General features: G+C 38.9%; 1 protein-coding gene across 7 annotated transcripts in view; it reads right to left on the bottom strand.

Annotated features, from left to right (window-relative positions):
- otofa (otoferlin a) overlaps positions 1-24,167 on the bottom strand; it is a 113,850-nt gene that overhangs the window by 28,643 nt on the left and 61,040 nt on the right. For all 7 annotated transcript variants that reach the window (XM_067417608.1, XM_067417607.1, XM_067417610.1 and 4 more), the window contains exons 6-17: positions 11,779-11,852; positions 11,350-11,476; positions 10,209-10,263; positions 9,060-9,191; positions 5,996-6,058; positions 5,772-5,856; positions 5,535-5,694; positions 5,225-5,411; positions 4,631-4,817; positions 4,269-4,492; positions 1,581-1,689; positions 407-599 (exon numbers count right to left, since the gene is read on the bottom strand). In XM_067417608.1, the coding sequence (XP_067273709.1) occupies positions 407-599; positions 1,581-1,689; positions 4,269-4,492; positions 4,631-4,817; positions 5,225-5,411; positions 5,535-5,694; positions 5,772-5,856; positions 5,996-6,058; positions 9,060-9,191; positions 10,209-10,263; positions 11,350-11,476; positions 11,779-11,852 (1,596 nt within the window). The remainder of the gene's footprint in view (positions 1-406; positions 600-1,580; positions 1,690-4,268; positions 4,493-4,630; positions 4,818-5,224; positions 5,412-5,534; positions 5,695-5,771; positions 5,857-5,995; positions 6,059-9,059; positions 9,192-10,208; positions 10,264-11,349; positions 11,477-11,778; positions 11,853-24,167) is intronic.

Below are 24,167 nucleotides of genomic sequence, written 5' to 3'. Positions count from 1 at the left end.
TACCCGTTTAATGACCAAACATATCTTTACAAAAGTTCACAATGCTGTTGCAGATTAAATGTAATGTGGATAACATTGAATATATATCTTTTCGTCATATTATAGACTGATAATTGCTCAAACCCCTTTATCTAAACCTTTCTACTTAACCGTTGGACTTGTACATCTGCCATATTTGTAGGTAAAAAAAAAAAAATTGTGTTTGTAGTTCTAATCGAATCCTCATCCAATATTAGCCTTTAGTGTGCACAGATCTGCTCTTCGGATTCTAACCATGAAAAGTAGATCCTCCAGGTATCTTTGGAATACTTTGGAATTTAACTTACTACAAATTGGGACACACGAATACTCAGCATGAATAATATTTCCTTGACATTTTTTCATTTCCCTTTCCTTATTCTCTGACCTGTCAGTTATAACCGGTTTCATAGAAGGGGTGGACGGCACAGACATTAAATCTCCATCATCATCCTCTGCCTCTTCATCGCTGGAGTTGTGGATGAGCTCAGACTCCTCCTCCTCACTTTCTCCTCCACCCTCTTTCTTCTTCTTTGCTGATGCAGGCTTGCTCACTCCGTCAATCTGGTTACCATAGTTTCCTAGTGGAAAGTGGAAAATTGTGTACACGTGGTGCTGTAATTTTTTTATTTTTTGATGTGTTGAATTTACTGAAGCATTGCCTTAAACTAAGGGATACTTCTCAGCTTTTTCATATTAAACTACCGGTATGTTTGTTATTCCCTTAACTAAGACGAGTTGATACATACCTCTCTCGTCTCAGTGTTTGCACTTTATCGTTCTCACGTGCGGTGACATTCTGATAGCATTTAGCTTAGCTCAGTTCATTCACTAAGGTACCAAACAGAGATCAAGTTAGAAGTGACCAAGCACATCCACGTTTCCCCTATTTAAATACAGTTAGACGAATAGTTGAACGATCAAGTATGGTGACATAAAATAAAACGTGGCGTTTTTCTTAGCGGGTTAAAATGAACTATAATGTATGGCGGAATAGCACTTCTGAGAGTACTTCGACTCGGCGCAGTAAAAAGTCACGCCTGAAACATTCTCCCTCATGTCTCCCCCTTACTCTCTCATTTTTGTCAATAGGGGGGAGAGGGAGATGTGAGGGAGGATTTTTCAGGCGTGACTTTTTACTGCGCAGAGTTGAAGTACTCTCAGAAGTGCTATTCCGCCATACATTATAGTTCTCCTTTTTTAATCTGCTTAAAAAAGCGCCACGTTTTATTTTATGACACCATACTTGATCGTTCAACTATTCGTGTAACTGTATTTAAATAGGGAAAACGTGGAGGTGTTTGGTCGCTTCTAACTTGATCTCTGTTTGATACCATGGTGAATGAACTGAGCTTAGGGGGCTAAGCTAAATGCTATCAGATCGTCATCGTGTGTCAGAGCGATTCATTGCACGCACTGAGACGAGAGAGGTATGTGCCAACTCATTTTAGTTAAGGGAATAACATAGTTTAATATGAAAAGGCGGTGAAGTACCCCTTTTAAGTTTACTGAAAAGTGAAAGTTTTGAAAAAAGACATCACAGGTGTTTGAGTTCAGCTCACCAATAGTGACTTCAAAGCTGATAGGTTTATCTCCAATTTTTCGGTCTATCATTGTGGCCTCCAAGAACGACCCAAAAAGGAAAAACTCCTCCATTTTCCCTGTGGCACTCTAAAACAAAACAAAAAAGTAAGATCTTTAAAGGTCAGAATGCAGACATTAATTTTATTTAAAATAAAATAAAAAGGCAGAGGAATGAACAAACTATCTTTTTTTTCAAAACATTGTTTTTTGTGACCTTTTATTCCACCGCATTGGGCTCTCACATCTTTTCTCTCAGACATGTATTGGATTTTTCCAATAGTGTTCGCAAGTGTGTGAGCTCAGTCTGAAATCATAATTTACTTGAGATGTTGGCAGCTCAGTTCTGCATTGTAATCCAGCAGGAGTTTCCTCTCATATATTCTCTCAGGCTATGATCTTTGATAAAATAAAACTCTCAGCAGCCTCTTCTCACCCTCTTATATTCTGCTGTTCCTAGCAAAAAATAAGAAATTAATTCACGCCCTTTCTTTTCCTACTGTAGTTACTGCAACTGCACAATTTTGTTAAAAAATATTCATATAAAATCTATTTTAACAGTGAGGGAATAACTATGGCAGTTTAGTAGTTAGTAATAGAAACCAGACTGCTAATTAATTATTGATCAATAGTAAACTGTAATTAAATAATTCCACCATGACATTATTCAATCTAAACGTTGAAATTATAATGTTTTCCATTTAATAAATGTAAGGACTGAATAAGGCCTAAAGTTCTAAAATTAACACAAAAAAAACACCATTGCTGGGGGTATCGATGTGACCATCAATGGCCAAACAAATAGACACTGACACCTAACTGTGATTGGCTGAATGTTTGTTCACTCGAAAGTGTGGGGGAAGACCCCACACAGCTTGGATCAATGCACAGGCTTTTAAAGCACCAGGTTAGTCATCCAATGCAGGGAAATTGGGACTATCAGCATCCAATATTTTGCCTCTTCATCAAGTGTGATAACAAATGTTGCCTTTCAGTACAATGCATCTGACAATCAATATTTGCTCCCAGAGGCCACACAAAATCACAGACAGCTGGACTCCCACATCTGCAATGACTTTTTGTCTGAGGACACAAAGCTTGGCCTTGTAATTTCCCAGTAGGCAGCTGATATTTCAAAGAATCTGGACTGAGTCAATTTGTTCAGAAGGTTAGAGATGACTGGGCCAACAGGAATCTGTCTCCTGCCAAGAAGTTTAATTTTTTAAACTGTACAATATGAAGATTGTAGGCCTGCAGATTAAAGGGTTACTTCCCCGATTAGCATATGGCTTTGTATCAGTAGAAACCTTGGAGTATATTCAAATGATCACGCTTCCCCGATCGAATGATCATGCTTCCCTGAGATTTATGCATTTTATTTCTGAGGAAAAACTTTTTTTGGCTAAAGGCTGAAGACTGCAGCCAGCAGAGGGAGCTATTTCCGTACGTTTTCAACCCGCGCATGGGGAGTGGGATCGCACTCACAGCGCTCGGCTCGGGGATCTGTGGGCCTTCATGTAAACGGAGCGGCCGGCGGAGCAAGTGTTTCAACTTCTCAAATTAATTTCTATGAAAACTTCCAAAGGCATGAACTAAAAATGCGCCAGACTCCACACGCACTGTGAACGACTGCCGCGAGCACGGACGCATTTAGCTCAGCCCTCATCACAGTGATCATTCAGCTCATTATTCACGATGAATGTAATCTGACTCCTGCAGCGTTTATGCTGTGATACTCCCTCAGCGGCTAAATCACATTATATTGAACAGACATGTTCAGTTTTTAATTGAAGTGTCTGTTCTCTAACTGAACAGATTTTATGAAAATGAATGCGGTGGGAAAGTGATCCAGTCACAGTGGATGAGTCCGAAACCTGGAAAATGCTGCCTTCGAAGGACACATTTGAAGGCAGGAAGGCATCAACCCACGTCCGATTCTAATGTTTGCTTCACTTCCTGTCTCTTGAGATACCTTCATCTGATCGTTTTTTGAAGGTAGCATACATGTATCCTTCGCTGCCTTTGATATCCCACAATCCTGTGCTTTCCATTCAGTGGCAGTTGAGCAGGGGAAAATAAGATGGCGTCTGAAAGTTGCGTTTGCTGGTCGGTTTGTGTGTAAATGTTTTTTACCAATGTTTTCCACTTCTGATGTCCTTTCTAGCGAGAAATGACTAATGTAGTAATTAAATATGTGTTCTCACCAAAGCTTGCTTTATTTTGCTGTAGATTATTAAACTGTTACACTGCCTTAGAAGTCTGTCAGAAAGTTTCATGAGGTGCCTTTGTGCACAAAATGCTGCCTTACAAGCCATTGCCTGATAAGGCAGCAGGGCAACGAGTCAGCTGCCTAGGTTTTTAGACATAGCCAGTGTTTCAGTAGCGGTAGCTTTGGGAGTGGCCTCGTAGGGCAGCGAAGCATTCTGGGAATTGTTGTCAATCATCCCCATGAGACAAAAATACATTGTCTGTCTTTTCTCAGTCTAGTATATTTCACATTTCTACTACATTAATGACCCAGTTTAAATACAGATTCATCTTCCCAGCACTGAAGTACCCCTTTAATTTATGTGTAATGTCATAGTAGGACAGGTTTTGGATTCATAGAGATTCTAGTACTGACAAAGTGCCTTGACCCAATCTAAAAAAAGGAAAATAAGAAATCTCACCTCTGAAATGTTGGACATTGGCTCCATTAGTACCTCAGTAGAGCTTATTATCTCTGTGGAAGAGGTGTCCAGGATCTCCACTGCGACACTAACGAGGAGGCGTGCCCTGAAGGACACACCCTCCCCCAGCCCCTCGTTCAGGTCTTGGTGCTCATCCATCAGGGTGTAGTTACGGGTAGAGCCATACATATTCACCCAAGCTGGGCCCATAGTGGGCAAGAACCCTAGAGAGAGATGAAGGAGCAGTCAATTCTAGTGTGTGTTTTTCTTTTAGATCTGTTTATTTACAACCACTGTTTATGGATGTACATCTTGTACATACATTAAACTGTTAGTGTTTCTTCGGGACATATTGCCATTACCTTTGTCTCCATCATTTGCAATCTTGCGTAGATCGATGAAATGGGTTCCTATGGCAACATCATTCACCTTGTCTGAATCACGGATCTGAACTTTCAATCGCCTACACAGAGGTGGGAACATCTCAGTGAAGACTATTTGCTCATTCCAGATGGGCTCGTAGCTGCTCTTCTGAACTGACGTTTTACCCTGCATGTGTAAAGTGTCATAAGAAATGTTCACAATTAAAAAAAAAAAAAAACAGTTGCAAAAAAGGTGATGAAATGTATCTATTTGCAGCAGTTTAAATATTTATTATAAACAACTCAGAACACTCAGAACTAAAAAACAAAACAACCGATAAAATTCCAATGTGAACAGACAAAGAACTTGTAGAAACACAGGGGGTTAAAATAACCAGACAAACTAATCAACTAAATTAATGACTTGTGTTCATAATCAAACAATGAAAAGCCATGAACAAAAAGCTAGGACACGACAAACCCAACCAAAAAACCTCAAGATAATCCCTTATAACAGTATTGTTTTCCTCAGTGTCTAACATCGGATGGCTATAAATATTTATCTCTTATTGCTTGTCTTCAGGTCTTTCTTACCTTCTGCCCTGCAAATTGCACCAGGACATAAGGGTCCACAAGGTCCCTGTTCTCCCCGATAAAAGCTTTCTTCACGTTGGCCATGATGCTGGTGTTCATTTTAGGTAGTCCCTCAGCTCTATAAATCTTAACATAAAACCGAGCCCACTGTCTCTCTGATGGAACACCCTCCGGCAAGAGAAGATTCCTGCAATACATCATAACAAACATGAGAATAGATCAACAATAAATTACTCAAATAAATAAATGTATAAATAAATAAAATAAATAAAGCATTAGAGGGTGTAGGCTGCAGTGTTAACTTTCTAACCCCTCAATGTCATCCTCATCTGTTTCATTGGCCTTGTGGGGAGTTTTGATGTTGTCTCCTTTTCCTACGACCGCAATGTCACACTTAACGTAACCTTTGCAGCCAGCTGTGATGTCATCAGGGTCCGACAGCATTGCCCATTTGTGATGGAATTGATGCTCTGTAATATACAAGCACCAATTAATAGTCTTCTTCCTAGAAGTAGTACATCTCCTACTTATTTCCATGGTTACTGACCAGGTTGTGAGTAAACAGTTCCCACATCTAGTTTGAAGGTGCCCACCAGGGTGCCACTTCGTAGAAGGTTTTTAGAATGTATTACCTTCATTTAAGCATGAAAGAAGAACAGAAGTGCATCTCACTCAATTTATATCTGTTGTTCCAAATGGGTTTCATCAAGGTTTTTTTATAATATGTACAATCATATGCTGGAAGATGTGAAAGGGGATTATTCTACTCACTGATATCTTAAGGATCTTGTCAAACATGACATCAGGAGGCACGTGGAAGTCAAAGACAAAGTACTGTTGAGAGAGAGAGAATTTCTTTTTGGAATTTTATAAATTTCTGAAGTTTATAAAGCTAGGTTGTTTATCAATGTGGGTGGATTTAGGTGTTATTTAAGTACTGATACTGAAGAGATAGTCTTTAGAGATAGATTCTTGCAGTTCTAATCTGATATACAAACCCAATTCCAAAAAAGTTGGGACACTGTACACATTGTGAATAAAAACAGAATGCAATGATGTGGAAGTTTCAAATTGCAATATTCTATTCAGAATACAACATAGATGACATATCAAATGTTTAAACAAAGAAAATGTATCATTTTAATGGACAAATAAGCTGATTTTAAATTTCAAGAAATCAACACAAAAAATGTTGGGACAATTGCAGCGATTTGATTGCACATGATGAAATGATCAGGAATGAACACATCAGAGGGGCAGCACATGTGAGATGTTTTGGAGACAAAGTTATATAGGCCAGGTTGAGATGGTCCCAGCCAGAAGCGCATTGCAATCGTCAAGTCTAGAAATTACCAGGGCTTGGACAAGAAGCTATGTTGAATGCTCTGTAAGGAACAGTCTGATTTTCTTGATGTTGTGCAACGCAAACCTGCATAACCGAGCTGTCTTTGAAATGTGGTCTTTGAAGGACAGCTGGTCATCAAAAATTACTCCAAGATTTCTGACCGTCCCTAAAGGGGTAATCAAAGATGAACTTAGCTGGATGGTAAAATCGTGTTGTATGGTCGGATTAGCAGGGAAGACGGGCAGCTCAGTCTTTGCTAAATTGAGCAGCAGGTGATGTTTTTTCATCCATCCCAAGATGTCCGCCAGACTGCTTGAGATTCGTGCAGCTACTGTCGGATCACCTGGTTGAAAGGAGAGGTAGAGAGCTGTGTGTCATCTGCATAACAATGATATGAGAGGCCATGTGCCTGAATGATGGGTCCCAATGATGTTGTGTAAATGGAGAAGAGGAACGGTCCAAGCACTGAGCCCTGAGGAACCCCCGTGGTCAGTTGATGTCTTTTGGTTTTCTTGATGTGTTTTGGTTTTCTTGAACCTAAGTAGTCTTCCTCTTTATGATGCGGCAAATTTTTTCTATGGGTGAAAGATCTGTACTGCAGGCTGGCCGTTTCAGTACCCGGATCCTTCTTCTACGCAACTATGATGTTGTAATGGATGCAGTATGTGGTCTGGCATTGTCATGTTGGAAAATGCAAGGTGGGAGCCGATGTTGTTCTAGAACTTGGATATACCTTTCAGCATTGATGGTGCCTTTCCAGATGTGTAAGCTGCCCATGCCACACTCACTCATGCAGCCCCATACCATCAGAGATGCAGGCTTCTGAACTGAGCGCTGATAACTTGGGTTGTCCTCTTTAGTACAGAATAGAATAGTATTAGAATTTAGTATTACCACAGAATAGTGTTCCACTTTGCCACAGTCAATTTTAAATGAGCCTTGGCCCAGAGAAAACGCCATCAGGATCATGTTTAGATATGGCTTCTTTTTAGACCTATAGAGTTTTAGCCAGCAAGGGCTGGTGAGACAGAGGACTTCACGGTGAAGGTGGGACTGCCTCAAGGATCGGCTCTGAGCCCCTTCTTGTTTGTGGTGGTGATGGACAGGCTGACAGATGAGGTCAGACAGGAATCTCCATGGACTATGATGTTTGCGGATGACATTGTGAGCTGTAGTGAGAGCAGGGAGCAGGTGGAGGAACGTCTAGAGAGGTGGAGGTTTGCTCTGGAGAGAAGAGGAATGAAGGTTAGCCACAGCAAGACAGAATATATGTGTTGTGAATGAGAGAGAACCAACAGTGAGGTTACAGGGAGAAGAGGTAAAGAAGGTACAGGATTTTAAGTACTTAGGGTCAACAGTCCAGAGTGTGGAAAAGAGGTGAAGAAGCGTGTGCAGGCAGGTTCGAATGGGTGGAGAAAAGTGTCAGGTCTGTTGTGTGATAAAAGTGTACCAGCAAGAATGAAAGGAAAGGTGTACAGGACAGTAGTGAGACCAGCGGTGTTGTATGGTTTGGAGACAGTTGCACTGAGGAATAGACAGGAGGAAGAGCTAGAGGTAGCAGAGCTGAAGATGTTGAGGTTCTCTTTGGGAGTGACGAGGATGGATAGGATCGGGAATGAGTACATCAGAGGAACAGCACATGTGAGATGTTTTGGAGACAAAGTTATATAGGCCAGGTTGAGATGGTTTGGACATGTTCAGAGAAGGGAGAGTGAATACATTGGTAAAAGAATGCTGAGGTTAGAGCAACCAGGCAGGAGGTCAAGAGGAAGACCAAAGAGGAGGTTTACGGATGTAGTGAAGGAGGACATGAAGGTAGTCGGTCTGAGAGAAGAGGATACAGAGGATAGGACTAGATGGAGGCAGATGATTCGCTGTGGTAACCCCTGAAGGGAACAGCCGAAAGAAGAAGAAGAAGAAGGGCGAATGGTACGGTGGATTGTGTCTACCGACAATGTTTTCTTGAAGTATTTGTGAGCCCTTGTTGTGATTTCCATTACAATAGCATTCCTGTAGCATTACCGTAACACTGATCTGGAAGGAATTGTTGATCCTCTGCCCATCTTGACTTCGGAGAGACACTGCCACTCTGAGAGGGTCTTTTTATACCCAATCATGTTGCCAATTTACCTAATAAGTTGCAAATTGCTCTTCCAACTGTTCCTTATATGTACATTTAACTTTTCCGGCCTCTTATTGCTACCAGTCCAAATTTTTTGGAATGTGTAGCTCTCATGAAATCCAAAATGAGCCAATATTTGGCATGACATTTCAAAATGTCTCACTTTCAATATTTGATATGTTATCTATATTCTATTGTGAATAAATATAAGTTTATTTAAGACTTGTAAATTATTGCATTCCTTTTTTATTCACAATTTGTACAGTGTCCCAACTCTTTTGGAATCGGGTTTGTACAATGGACCTGTCAGTAAACAGAGAGCCAAAATGTCTGAAATGACAGAAATCCTTCAGCAATGTGAATGTAACCTCATTGTAGTAGGGGCAGTTTGTGGACTCCTTCATCGATGTATACTTCTTGTCCTCTCCAATTTCCACACAAACCACAGGGTCCATGTTCAAACCAATCAACTGACGGGCCTCGATTACTGTAACACTGATCTGAAAGACATTTTAATTGGGATATTATAAAAATAAATTAACAGGAAAAAAAGAAAAAAGAATATAAACAAATGAGCTTGTATGAATCTTAGATGCTGATTAAGACTGATGAGGCTGTGTTAATGCGGTAGTGGAATGTGTTATGCTTTTATTACAGTAGAGGGCTAATTAGTCAAGTTTGCTTTGGGGAATCAAATGACTAATGGGCTACAGTATTTTATTGTATCACAGATTCATAAAGTAAATATCTGAGGATGCATAAGGGTGCACAAATAAAGTAAAACTTAGTCAATAAAAGGAAAACCATAATACTTTTGTATTTTTAGTGTCAGTTTTTAAGTGAGCAAAACCATCCAATTCAGATTTGCATAGTTAAAATGAACTACAAAATTGCGTTCTCTCGCTCATTTCCGCTACATTTGTGTACAGTCTTTATTACATGCCAAAGCTACATCTCTATGAAGCGCATTAAAACAAATAAACCTCTCCCCACAGAAACTTGATTCCAGAAGAATTCAGATAATAACAACACTTATTGCTGCAGTGATTTATTCTGCAAGCGAGCCCCAAAAGTTAATGTAAAAGAAAAAAAGAACAGCAAAGAGTTCCCAACCTCCAGCAAAACATGAACAGTTAGAGATAAGGAAATACAATAAAAAAGACCTTAAAACACGTACACAGCACACATGGGATATATGGATTTCCTCTATTTAAAGGAATTACACAGTACCAGTACTGAAACGAATTTGCAATTCAACTGCTCAACACAACAGCCATGCAGAGGACAATTAGTAAGTAAACATCAAAGGCTTCTGTGAAACACTGAAGCTCAAGGCCGATGTTGTTTATTTGGGACAGCTCTGTATATTCAGAGCTTTGAGCAGAATACACTACTCAAGGATAAATGCCACTGGTTTAACATGTATGGCTGGCAATTCAAAGCCATTCAGTTATTGTCTGTGGGAATGTTTTTTAGCTTCCCTGCCTCTCTGTCTGTTTTCCTGTCTCATTTCATACCTGATAATCCACAGGACGCCCTGAACTGGGCTCCATCTTAATGTCAGGCTTTGACCTGAAAGACAAGAAGTGAATTATCAAAATTCATGAAATACATTTGAACTAGGCCTGTCAATTGATTAGCCATTTTAGTCGAATCACATTATTAAAGGAAAAAAGGAAAACACACATTGACCAGTTGAATCTTTTTATTTGCGATCTACCAAAATTGATTTTCTCTTCTAAAAGTGATTTCTGTGCTTTCAATTAATGTAATTCTCAAAAATGTACAATCTACTAGATTACATTATTTAGGGTGAATGTGAACCAATTAAGTACTCGAACAAGATTTTTGCTGAAACTGTAGTTCCCAGCATGCTTTGCTTGGGACTTGACAAGAGTAGAAACATTGTACCTAAGTGTTATTTTATGTGTTTTTTGGGCAAAATTAAGGGGGGAATGTATATTGTTTTATAGTGTTTAACGTTTAAATATGTTGAAATAGTTTTGAAATTTAAATTATACTGGGTTACATAGTGGAGCCGAGCGATGGCTTGGGCTGTGGACTGAGACAGCACATTTAATGTTCATTTTGTGCTATTGCTGACTATCAGAAAAAAAAGATCATGTCCACTAAAATATACAAAAACAAAACAAGCTTGTGATTTGATTAAAGAAGCAGGGTCTCAAGCCCCCCTGTGCATACCACTGCTGTTAGGAAGCCATATTAAAATCATTTGATACTACTCAATTGCATTACTTAAAAATTACTTGACTTCATTTCATGATTTTGAAGTTATGTGAACAAATTGATTCATGTTGAACCGATGGACATTATGAAATCATGTAAATCCAACACACCTTTTTTTCAGTGCATGTTGGCCAAGTTACAAATAATTCAAGATTTGAAGAATTGTCTTGAGACTGTATTAATTCTTTTAAAAGAATCACACAAAAGAACACACTAAACTGACAGGCCTAATTTATACCCTATAAACTGTTCCTTCTTTAAAAAAGAACTGAACAAGATTTGAAACAAAAAAAAATGCTGTCAGAAAAATAAATACTGAGGTTTTCTTCATTGTGACCTTTTCAAAGGATGCAAACAAATAGACTTGTGTACTGCTTTAAAAATACACCATGTGCACGTCAGATATGTGACCTTTTGTTGGAGACATTAGTGGTTACTGCCGTAACAGAGGCCAGTGATATGGTATCAGGATCAAGCGCACCGCCCAGGCGCATGGTCTTTCGATCCAGGTCTTCTGCATCCAAAATGGCAGGGTCATCTGTGCACAAGAGTACAGTTGAGTTTATACTGCATGATAGTTTAAGATTCTTTAGTCTTTCCTAAAGACGTCAAATTTAAAATCTCATGAAGAAAAAAACAATTGAGAACCACTGATTTAAAGTACAATTGGTCAAGGCAATACAAGTACAATAAACATGAGCTTTAGTTTGCTTTGAGCACAAATTTGTGCACCAAAATGCAGACACAAAACTAAGCTACTGTAAAAAACCTTTTCAGTTGGGCTCCAGTTTTCCTCTCTAACCCAATAAATAAATACATCTAATGATCAGCGATATTTACCTCCTTTTTTGTGGTCATCTTTGGAGCTACGCGTCTTGCCCAGTTTCATGGCTGAAAACACTCCTTTTCCCGTCCTATAATATAAAACAAACACTTAGAAGGACATGAATGTGGAAAAAAGTCACGGCCCCACTTTATATTAAGTGACCCTATATGTCACTTAATATAAAGTGGGACCGTGACTTTTTTGACAATAAGAACACAATAAGTACATTTTAAAGGGGGAGTGAAACACTCAGTTTCAGTCAATCTCATGTCAATCTTGAGTACTTATAGAGTAGTATTGCATCCTTCATATCGAAAAGTCTTTAGTTTTATTATATTTATAAAAGAAATATAGGCTGTACCGAGTCTTTCAGGAAAAAAACGAGCGGCTGGAGGCGTATCGTGTGGGCGGAGCTAAAGAATGACGAGAGCGCAAAGCAATGACGTCCTCAAGCGTGGAGAAACTCATGGCTATCGAGCTCAGCTAATAGATATATGATCCAGAATCATTCGGAGGCTGAAATAAATTGGAGAAACAGCAACATCAGGACGTCTGTCTCTGTGGTATGTACTGTATTTAGTGGCCTGTCAACATTTGTGTGTCTTTACTCGCAGTTTATGAGGACATGATTCGGTTTATGGACTATTGTATGCGACTAAACCTTAGCAGTAGCAAGCAAAGCGGTTTTGCAAGTCAGACTAGCGTAACGGTATACAACAGAGAACAGCAATGGAGTAACCGTTAGCGCATTTGAATGACGAAGCACGCGATCGTGTCATTTACTGGTGTTTACTCACGTGACGATAGCCAACAGCAGACACATTTGAAGCAGTTTTACTCACCGGCTGCTTCCAAAGCTGGACCGAACCTTTATTTCTTGGACCGCTCCGTCAAAAACACACTTCTTTGGTATGATTTGGTAAAGTCCTGACAGCAGTGAACGGTGGAGATCCACTTTTTGCGACGCGACTGAAGCGATGTTGTGAAGCTTCCCTTCATTTCTGCGTTCAAATCGGTTCAAATGCAGCGCTGCCTTCCCGGAATGTTGTGCTGAAGCGTTGAAGTCGCTTGATGTCACCCATAGGAATAAAGTGAAGCGCGGCGCGCGACATAAGTGTTCACGGACGACTGGATCTGCACCTGAGAGAGTGTTTATGGGCATGCATTTCCTCTCTCGCTCTAGTCACGTGCGCGCACCCTTCCGGGAGAAGAGCCCGTACGGCCCATACAAGGACCTTCCACTCTATTAACGTCAAGCTGAGCCATACTCGAAAAAAAACTCTCCGAAACTTGTGAGAAACCGGAAGGAGTATTTTTAACACAGAAATACTCCATCAAACGTCCAACATTAGTTTTGAAACTTTGTCTATGTTTAGGATGGGAATCCAAGTCTTTAACAGTTTAAAAAGCTCAGTATGCATGAAACAGCATTTCACCCCCCCTTTAATTATTTTATGATGTAAGTATAGTTATAACTACTAGACTTACATCATAAAATAATTACAATGTACTTATTGTGTTCATATTTTATGTCAAAACGCTTTTTATGCTATTGAGGTAGGATATGGGTAGTTAGGTACAGGTTTGGTGGTATGGATAGGTCGAAGGATAGGTTAAGGTGTAAGGGAAGGGTCAACAGTGTAATTACAGATGTAATTTCATGCAGGTATTTTTAAAATATAAATACAATGTAAAAACATGTATGTACACAATAAGTACATTGTATCAAATTATTAATTTCCATGTTAGTACCATACAGTAGTAGTTAAAAGTGGGACCACAGTCACAATATGTGCACTGTGATTTATTTTAAAATCACCACTACCACTGGACCTCTCAAACGCTGAATACCACAATAAGAAAATATGATTATGTTACAAAGATACTGTATAAAGACCAGTGACATTCCACAACTCAATAAAATAAATAAATAAATAACACAACGCTTACACAGGTAGTGCAAGGGATAGAGACTTGAATATTCGCTCTACAGGTAAAGTTTTATCATTTATTTACAAAGTTTATTCTCTTCAGTGCTGGACTGCAATAACAAAATAATCACTGCTGGAGCACGATAAGTTTTTCCAAGATGGAAAATTTCTGTGATATTTATCACTCAATCGAGACACACACTTCAACAGCGAGACCCCACTCACAATGGCCCCAGTGGTGTCCAATAACTCTGCACTGATATTATAGTGATTAGATATCAGTTCTACAAAGGCCTGATGATGTCACAGGCTGGCTGGACAAATAATGGTCCTTAATTATTCAACAAGATGGGCACCATTCTCCAATTAGCTGTGATCTGTGGATATAGATACTTTCTCAGGACAAGATGAAAGAAATCCAGATCGTTTTGTTCCTTTATTTCCTTTGAACATCTTAAACAAAGTGAAAATGTATGAGGATTACAATGACTTCACAATTATTTGCAATTACAAAAATCACCAAATAAGACATTATCTCTTAAGTCAGGACTGATTATGCAGACACTTAAAAAAAAAAGTCAAACATCAGTTTAGTCATTACTTGCATCTCAGTCTTAGTGGAAGCATATCCTCTGGAATCTGCTTTTATTGAATCCTTGTCATCATCTCAAAGTGACACTGAAGAACAACGCTTTAGAGCTTGCAAGGTTTTATCCATTAGTAGAACTTATTAAAGATCAGTTTTCCCCCTTAAAGTCCAGCAAATTAAATGTTAAAGTTGAACATAAGCTAAACCCCTCTAAATACATATTGAGCCAAACATGAAGTTTTATCAAACAAAAGAGTTCATATCAAAATATAGAAATGACATCAGGTATACATCAGGTATTTTTTGAGGATCACATAAGGTCACATAACCATATATGAGCATAAGGTCACAGTGCATGACTGAATAAAAATATATGTCAGCAAGTGACAAATGTTCTTATCAACCGATCTCATGGATTAAGCAGGTTTATTTTAACTTCAACTTTAAGTCTATGAACTGCAAAACTAAAAAGAGAAGGAACTAGTCCATACTCACATTGCTATGAACTCCTCAACAAAAACATATACAGGATACTCACCAAACGCTGACAACCGCCAAAAACCGAGCAATAGAGAAATATGTGTACTGGGCCAACTGGGGTAAAAAAAAGTGGTATTCCTGACCAAAGTGTGAACTATATGTCCATTTTCAGTGGTTAGTCCAGATCCAATCTAAGATTTAAAAATAAATGCACAGGCAAAGAGACACTTCTCAAACTAAATGGCCGTCCACAATAAGGGAGAACTTGAGATGATGACCAGGTATAAGTGAAAAAGTAACAGGAGAGTATGTGACCTCACACACACCCATAGATACACACTCTAACAGCAACACTCACTTACTCACACACTCACTCACTCACTCTCACTCTCTTACAGATGTGTCCGATACAAATACTTTTATTAAATAAAGTACATTAATGTTATATAAATCTATATACACTACTGTTCTTTTTGAAAGAAATAAGTACATGTATTCAGAAAGGACGCACAAAATTATTCAAGTGACACTAAAGACTTTTACATTGATACAAAAATATATATATATATATATATTTAATATAAATTATATATTCCCAATTCTATATGATTCATTTTACCAATTAAAATGTGCTGTATTAACTGTCTTGCCTTATCGGATGTACAAATGAACTCTAACTTGACATAACAGTCTCTGAACATAAACATAACCATAAACAAGTCATCCTGGGATAACACATAAAAAAAAAAAAAACAGAGAACACTCCAGAATATGTGTGAGCTTTCACTTAGATTATGATTAGTTTGGACAAAATCAAGAAGGAAGGACTGGATTGTTTCTAGACATGATAAGGTAACCTAACACTAATTAGATGATTTTTAGAGCGTGATGAGACCAGCTCTGTTTAATCTAAGGCTTCACTTCAGCAGTCAAGGAGAAACAGGCAACCCACAATCCACTCCAGGTCTTTGGGACTTGTTGGAGCTAATTCTGTCACATGCAATATCCTTACAGCTGTACGTACTTTATGTAGGGCAGACTTTCAGCACTAACTTCTTTATTCAAGATAGGATGGTTAGGAAACCATCAGCCTGACAGACAGCTAGAGAACAAAGCTTGAGTCTCAGATTGCGCTTTGAGAAGCACACAATGGAGCAGACACTATTTTTTATGCATAGGAGAAGGAATTTTGTGGACACTGCTAGTCAATAAAACAATTACGACAAATAAATAACATTCATTTAATTCCATCATTAAATACCAAATGCTGCACTTTCATGTGGTTTCAACCCGATCTCACAGCTATTTGTATCGTAAGCCACACCAAATCATCCCAGTGGAGGCTGGTGAAGGCGGGTGAAGGTTTTGTGCATTATTTGTGTTTAGTTTGGCAAAGGGATTTAATTTCAATTCCTCTTTATCTGACTCCATTAAATCATAATTTCGAATTTAGGTTAGAATGCCAATTGGTTATTTGGTCATTTATATTTAACAGTTTATTCACATATTTAAGTATTCTGTTTAACCCTTAGCCCTTGAAATTATCCGGTTGTTAAGGCTGACGTCACGCGGCAGCGCTTCCGAGTCCAAACGCTCTATCTTATACCACAAGAAAAACTACAAACGGTGATAATATACACACACAATGTGGTGTAATACTACAAAAAAAGTAATAATTCCAGAGCAAGTCAGAATCAATCAAAGCGTAACAATTTATTAACAGTCAGGTAAATATAAAATGGCAATTACATAATGAATTCAAAGGTAGTCTAATCCATACATAACATCAAATGCTCTGAAGTAAAGAATGAAATATATACCTGACTAAAAATGACATAATGCTGGGTTATCTTTAAGACGTCCAGCATTACGGGCTGACCGGATTACAGTTTCGAGCCCTGATCTCTTTGCAACATTTAACATTTAAACACTCAGACCAAGATGCAAAACTCTTTCAAATGTAAACATATGTTAACAAACATATGTTTAACCAGCAGCCATATCACCCTGTAGCCCAAGACTGGTTTCCCACTGAAGCTAAGCAGGGCTGAGCCTGGTCAGTACCTGGATGGGAGACCAACTGGGAAAACCAGTTATCTGGTAGAGGTGTTAGTGAGGCCAGAAGGGGGTGCTCACCCTGTGGTCTGTGTGGGTCCTCCTAACACCCTAGTATAGTAATGGGGACACTACACTGTCAAAGAGCACCTTCTTTCGGATGAGACATTAAACCGAGGTCCCGAATCTCTATGGTCGTTAAAAAACCCAGGATGTCCTTCGATAAAGAGTAGGGGTGTAACCCCGGCATCCTGGCCAAATTTGCCCACTGGCCCCTGTCCATCATGGCCTCCTAATAATCTCCATATAATGATTGGCTTAATCACTCTGTCTTCTATCCACCAATCAGCTGGTGTGTGTGGTGAGCGTTCAATATGGCTGCCGTCACATCCTCCAGGTGGGTGCTGCACATTGGTGGTGGTTGAGGAGATTCCCCCTTCTATGTAAAGCGCTTTTCTAGTCACTCAAAGTGCTTTACATAGAATATAAATGTAACAAAATATTTAATTAATTAATTAATTAAGAATGGGAATTTAGATTAACCAAGTCATATAGACCTGTATTGACGAAAGACCAAATGGCTGAAAGCCACACCCACCATGAAGGCAAGATATCTCTAAACTCTTAAAACCATTATTATATTCTGGTTTACTTCTGTGGAGCTGAGATATTTGTACCAGTCGTACTGAGACATTTCTAATGATATCAAACACATTTAATACTGTATCGTCGGGACTGACATTGTAACAAAAAGATTTGGGTTGTATTTTCAGTGATCTCAGCATGAGAGGGAGTAGGAGTTGGGGGAGAGGGGGTCAACAGAGAAAGATTTAGATTTGGTGATACTGAGGTGAGACTTGCATCTCGAATGGTGTTTTCAGTCTTACATTATGTATTTGACGAGTTGGTCAAATCTATGTTTTGATATGAATGACCTACTCCTAATCCTGCCCCTAAAACCTACCCATCACTGCAGTATAGACAAATCGTAGGAATTCATACTAGTGAGATCAGACAAATGTATACAAATTAGCCACCTTGTACAAATTGGTCGTGAGATAGCGTTGGTGGTTTTCATATGGTCAGCCTCAGTCTATCTACATTGACTGTTCCTTAAGAAGCAAAACCTTTTCAAAATGACAAACCCACTTTAATAAAGAGTGTTATCCCCCTTCCCTCTGTTTACTGAAGAGTGACCTTTGCATATTATTTAGTGTGTGGGGGTGAGCTCAGGTGACATTTTATATTTTATGAGTCAAGATGCTAAACTGGGATGCACAAAAAGCCACTGATCACAAACCAATTAATTCTAAACCTTGTTTCAGAATTATGACCTATAACAAAATACAAGCTATACAACAAGTGTCAACACAATATGAAAGAAGAGAACAAAAGAAGCTCTTAATTTGTATTTGCTTCAGGCATTCAGACGTGATGGAATATGAGCACAAAAAGAGCTGCATGATCTCGATCTAAACACCCACACAGACTTATTTCTAAATAACGATGGCTTTGTCTATTAAAACTTGAATAAGTATGATCACAGCAAACATTCTCGCTGACCCAGAGGGATGTTGCTGTCATGTATATGAAACCACTTCACAGTCTTTTTAACTCATTATTCTGCATTACAATAATTCAAATTATCACCGAAATGAATTTATCAAAGTAGTATCACAAAAGTATAAACACTGATGTCTATGGTAGCTATCAGAAAGTACTGTAACTTGATGCTTTAAATTTAAATTGTAGGTGGTGACAATGACTGTTAAAAATGTATTTGCCTTTGAATCATTCATTCAAGAGATCCATTCAAAAACTCATTCAGTAATGAAACCAGTTCTCATTCCCTTGGTTCACTCTGTACAACACATGACTATTGGATATTGTGCTATTGTGCCATTTGCTGAAGACACCTTTATTCAAGCCAATGACGCATGACGACATGGACAGGGTAACCTGCCTCTATCCCTCCGCTCTCAAGCGGCGTGTAGCGTGTGTTCGGTGGGGCAGTGGCCAGACACTCCTATCTTCGGGTGCTGATCCAGATGAGGTGATTGTCGTTTTTTGAGGCCACAGAGAGTTGGGATAGTCATATGAAGGCTGAGGAGTGATGGTTAAGTGGTCACAACAAGGTTCCTCTGGCTGCCTATAGAGTCTAAGCAGAAATTTGACTGTCGGGAGGATGATTCTCACTTGAACTATATTTTTTAAGCAGGGAAGATCACGGCTCCCTGCAATACCCCCCACTCAAGGTGTTGGGCGGAAGTGAAGTGATGGATGCATTTAAACGATCGGAGAGCTGCAGAAAAGTGGGTCCTCCGATACAGAGAAGCATGTGGGTTCTATTTGGCTTCTGTACGAACAGTGGTGAGAACTTGCCTGTGGATCTATCCAGATTGGGTAGAAATGACCCTGCAAGATAGCGGGTTAAATTTTAGGTATGTTGTCAATAAAAGAAAATGTATGTCCAGCATATAAGGCCTCATGTATTGATTTGTCAAAAAGTTACATTAGATTTGGCTTCCCCAGTACTGAGGAAGGAAATCCGTGTTCTTCTCCACAATCCACCCGGGGAACAGAACATTTCAGAGGTCTCCGTCGAGACGCTTGTCCATAAGTTTAAGGCCTCTAGAGCTGGGCATATCTGAAAGATGGCTATGCTGTGTCATCAGAGCATAAGATTGGTCACCTATTTGATCGAACTGCTCCTGCAGATAGAATGAAACGAGCAGTGTTACAAACACATGCACTTGTTTTCCATTTACATGCATGGGATTCCTGATAAATCCCAAAAGGAGCTTGCTGGCCTGAAGTCAGCAGATGTTATATCTCAGTCTGGAGACAGATTCAAAGCCGAACAGAGAGCAGAGGATTTTCGCAGCTGTCTGGCTCAGTTTTGGCTGGGGAAGCCAGCACATTTTTTTCTTACAGTATTGAGACTGCTGGGGTTCATGGCCTCGATAGCAGTAGTGCGGCTGGGTCTCCTCTTTTTGGGTTTTCATGCTGATCGCTTGGTAGCTTGCGGTATGCTACGTGACATTTAAGCAGACATGTTGATAGCGCTGTTGTGCATTCAGGCCTTGATTTCCTGGGAAACCTGAATCTGTTGACAGAAGGAAACCCCCTGGGCAGGGTTACATCATGTGTAGTACTAGTGACAAATGCATCACATGCTGAGTAAGAGGAGAGTGATCAACAGCATTGTAATATTCTGCACCCTTGGTTGGAACTGCGGTCTCTAGAGGCTTACTTGTTAAGAGGGAGAATCTGATTGTAGATACAATAGAGCAATTGCATTTTGAAGGGCGTTGCGTTGAAGTAGCACGTATTTGAAGCATGGTGTGGGTGAAGATGGGGTGAAGATGACCGCAATGGCCAATCAGATGTGTTTAAGAATCTGTGTGTTTAAGAAACAGCGCTCAGACTGCAAGAGGGAAATGTTGATTTCTTTTCCGAAGGAAAATCACCCCTATTCCACGCTGGGAATTTGTTGGATGGCCATTTCAGCTTGTGATGAGGGCATTAATGGGGCATTAAAGGGATAGTTCGCCCAAAAATGAAAATTTGATGTTTATCTGCTTACCCCAAGGGCATACAAGATAAAGGTGTGTTTGTTTCATCAGTAAAACACAAATAAATATTTTTAACTGTTGTTCGTATAATGCATGTCAATGGGGTCTAATTAGTTTGGAGTTAAAAATCTTCACCACAATTTCCAGGAGCGGTGCGTACTCTAAAAAAATGCTGGGTTAAAAACAGACCAAGGTTGGTTGAAAATGCACTAACCCAACAATTGGGTTGTTTTAACCCAATGGTTGAGTTGTTCTTACCCAGCAATTGGGTTGTCTTAAGCAACATTTAACCCAACCACTGGGTTAAAACAACTCAACCATTGGGTTAAAACAACTCAATTGTTGGGTTAGTGCATTTTCAACCCAACCTGGGTTGTTTTTAACCCAGCATTTTTTAGAGTGTATACAGAAGTGCTGCGTTTGTTTCCGCACAAGTCTATTTTTTGCTGTGCTGGATGCACTGAAGTAAAGTGACACCACATTTTTTGCATTAAAATAAACATGGCAATAAAAAAAAAACCTAGTACTTTTACCACAAATACATATAATGTAAAGTCTACTCTGTTTCAAAGTCAACTCATGGCTTAAAGCAAGGAAAACAACACATTTAGGTAAATAAGGAGACTTACTGAATAGCACTTGTCCTTTCATGGAGGTGGAGAAACACATTTCTTTATGACCTGCAGGATTTCTTGTAAAAAGATTTTAAAACAAAAGAAAAGACGTGAGTCGTCTGTTTTTGTCCTATTGTAAGTTTTAATTTAAAAAAAATTGATTTTAGGCTATAAACTAAAAAAGATAATTGTAATGCTGACAAGTCATGTTCAGTAGCAACTTTTGGAATTGGATTAAAAATAATGAATAAATGCTGTGGTAGGCTATATAACCGCGGGTCAGTTGTGCATTGCAAACGCTAATGTGAAAGTACAACAGCACAACAGGCTAGTGTGAAGGAGTTGGCTAAGGTGAATGACATACATCACAACCAAACGTTAGCTATTGGTTATAGCTGATCCAGAATGACTCTGGGTAGATCCAATAGTTTTAAACTTCAACAGAGTACCCACCTTCAAGGTTGTTAACGCTTGTCAATGAAGAGTGGCCAGACACTTTGTACAAATGAAATGTCCTTAAGTCTGGTACAACAGGGCTATATCTGTGGGATGTGCTTAACAAACAAGTCCGATCCATGGAGGCCTTACCTCACAACTTATAGTACTTAAAAGTTCTGTTGCTAACATCGTGGTGCCAGATACCACAGCACAGGGGTCTAGTAGAGTCCATGCCTTGATGGGTCAGGGCTGTTTTGGCAGCAAAAGGACTAACATAATTTTAGGTAGGAGGTCAAAATGTTATGCCTGATTAGTGAATGTTGAGCATGTGAACACAACGGCCAATCAGATGTGTTTAAGACTCTGTATAACAGTACAACAAGCTGTACAACAGCACTCAAAATGCAGGGAAATGTTGGTATCATCTAGCCTGACGTGGTCATAATCAATTCTAGTCAGAATATAAGTCTGAAACTGCTCCATTGGGCTGTGATTATGGGGCGTGCTTCAACCGAACCAGGAAAGACCTCAATTGGATAGCCCTACAACCAATCAGAGCAACGAAGCAACGCATTGTCAAATGTCAATAGAGCTCAACTGCACTGTGTTGCCAAGTCCGCAATTTTTCCCGCGGGTTGTTTTCTATGTCCGCGGGTTGAAGCGACTATTATGTGATATATAGACCTATAGGTTTTTAGCAGGCAAATTTAGTTTATTTGCCAAAATAACACACATTTTCCCTCCCAAACACCATTTTCCCCCCCGGAGGTATCAGGCTAGGTATCATCACATTTTTTTTTTAAATTTCAGCACAGATATACTTTTGACAAATCTAGCCCATTAATTATCTCATCTTTTATGAGAAACCGAATCTCTGCCACAAGTTCTTACAGCTTTCAAATTTTTTTTTCTCTTATACGGTGGGGTTTGACTATGACTGATAGTCACAGTTGATCAAAACACAGGTGAAGAAGATACAGAAATAAGCGATTGCATATGTAATCATATGCGTTTATAAAATAATCTTTGTATCATCAACATTAAACAGCATATAAATCAAAACTGCCTGATGTTACAGAATGACATGTCGACCCAAGTTGAGGTATAGGACTGTGCAAGCTTAGATTGTGTTGATGGATTCTATCTACTCTATCTGTGTTTTGATCATCATTCTGAATATGACCCAGATGCAGTCTTTAACAAAAATGTGATTTTCTCCGCTTTTTTGCTCAAAATGTTGCTTTTATTAATGAAACATACTCATATTCAAGTGTTGACAAAATAGAATCCATGAAGCTAGAAGGCAAAAATGCAGAGGATCTGTTCTTTCTTTTGATATATTGCATTTTCAGCTATTCATACAAAACATATTCTGGGGGATATGAAATTTAAAAATGCTGACGGGGAACAACCAACTTAAAAAAAAAATGCAGATAGGGAAAGTGTTCAGATGATGCTGAGTCATTAATAAATTAACAAATTAGCATAAAAAAATTATGATAGCCAATGTATTTTGCCATTAGTCCACTGTTAGTGATTATAATGTGTTAAGAAAGCTTGTTTGGTAGCTTGTTAAATACTGTAACACTTTGACATGTGTCATTGGCCTTTCAGGCATGGATAAAGGTGTATTCAGGAAATGGCGCAATTCCAATATTTATTGATACATTTTTTACCCCCGGTTTCACAGACAAGGCTTAAAGGAAGTGTATGTAAGATTGTGGCCAAAACTAGTACTGCAGTCACTTTCAAATGACTGTTGAGCGGTGTATCCCCTCTGACCCTCCCCCTTGACCCGAGGTTGCCAGATATGCTGCAGGATCCAGCAGGAAAGTTTTTAGCTGCAGCTGTGGTAACTAGAGCAAAGCTGGCAACCCGGATGACGAAACTCTACTGACTTTGTGATTGGTAAATAGGTGGAGGGTGGATCTTGAGGCCAAAACACAACATGTCAACATCAACATCAGTTGAAGGCTGCAACAACAACTTTTAAATGACAATATCCTGGCCGGACTACTGTTGTCAGTGATACAAGTATTTGAAATTAACATGATTTTTTAATGTCTAGTGACATGTCAGGGCCATTTTATGATTAATTGAAATACATTTCTTACATACATTTTAAATAGAAATCATTTGTAACATTATAAATATATTTAATGTAACTTTTTTATCAATTTAAAGCATTCTAGCTGGAAAAAAAGTAATTTCTTCTAAAAGAAATATCTAGACATACATAAATGTTAAAACTTAACAAGCACCTCATTGTATCCAGAAAAAAAACTGCTTAAGGTATTTTTTCTGTAATTTGCTATAACTGTGCATATGTATGATTATGCATCTACTGCAATACACAGCTAAAACTGTTAAAGGGATGGTTAACTTTAAAATGAAAATTCTGTCATCCTTTACTCACCCTCAAGTTGTTTCAAACCTGTGAATTTCTTTCTTCAGCTGAACACAAGGGAAGATATTTTGAAGAATGTCAGTAACCAAACAGTTAACTGGAGCCACTGACTTCCATAGTTAACTTCTATGAATCTATGAATCTGAATCTATGAATCTGATCAGAACTGCCAATTCTGACAGCTTATCCATAGTAAACCATAGTTCCAGTTAACTTTTTAGTTGCTGAGATTCTTCAAAATATCTCCCCTTGTGTTCAGCTGAAGAAAGAAATACATACAGGGTGAGTAAAGGATGACAGAATTTTCATTTTAT

Source organism: Pseudorasbora parva, chromosome 15, assembly GCF_024679245.1.
Source record: "Pseudorasbora parva isolate DD20220531a chromosome 15, ASM2467924v1, whole genome shotgun sequence".
Lineage (NCBI taxonomy): Eukaryota > Metazoa > Chordata > Actinopteri > Cypriniformes > Gobionidae > Pseudorasbora > Pseudorasbora parva.
Note: the sequence above shows the minus strand (reverse complement) of the source record. Positions and strands in the feature narration are given on the sequence as shown.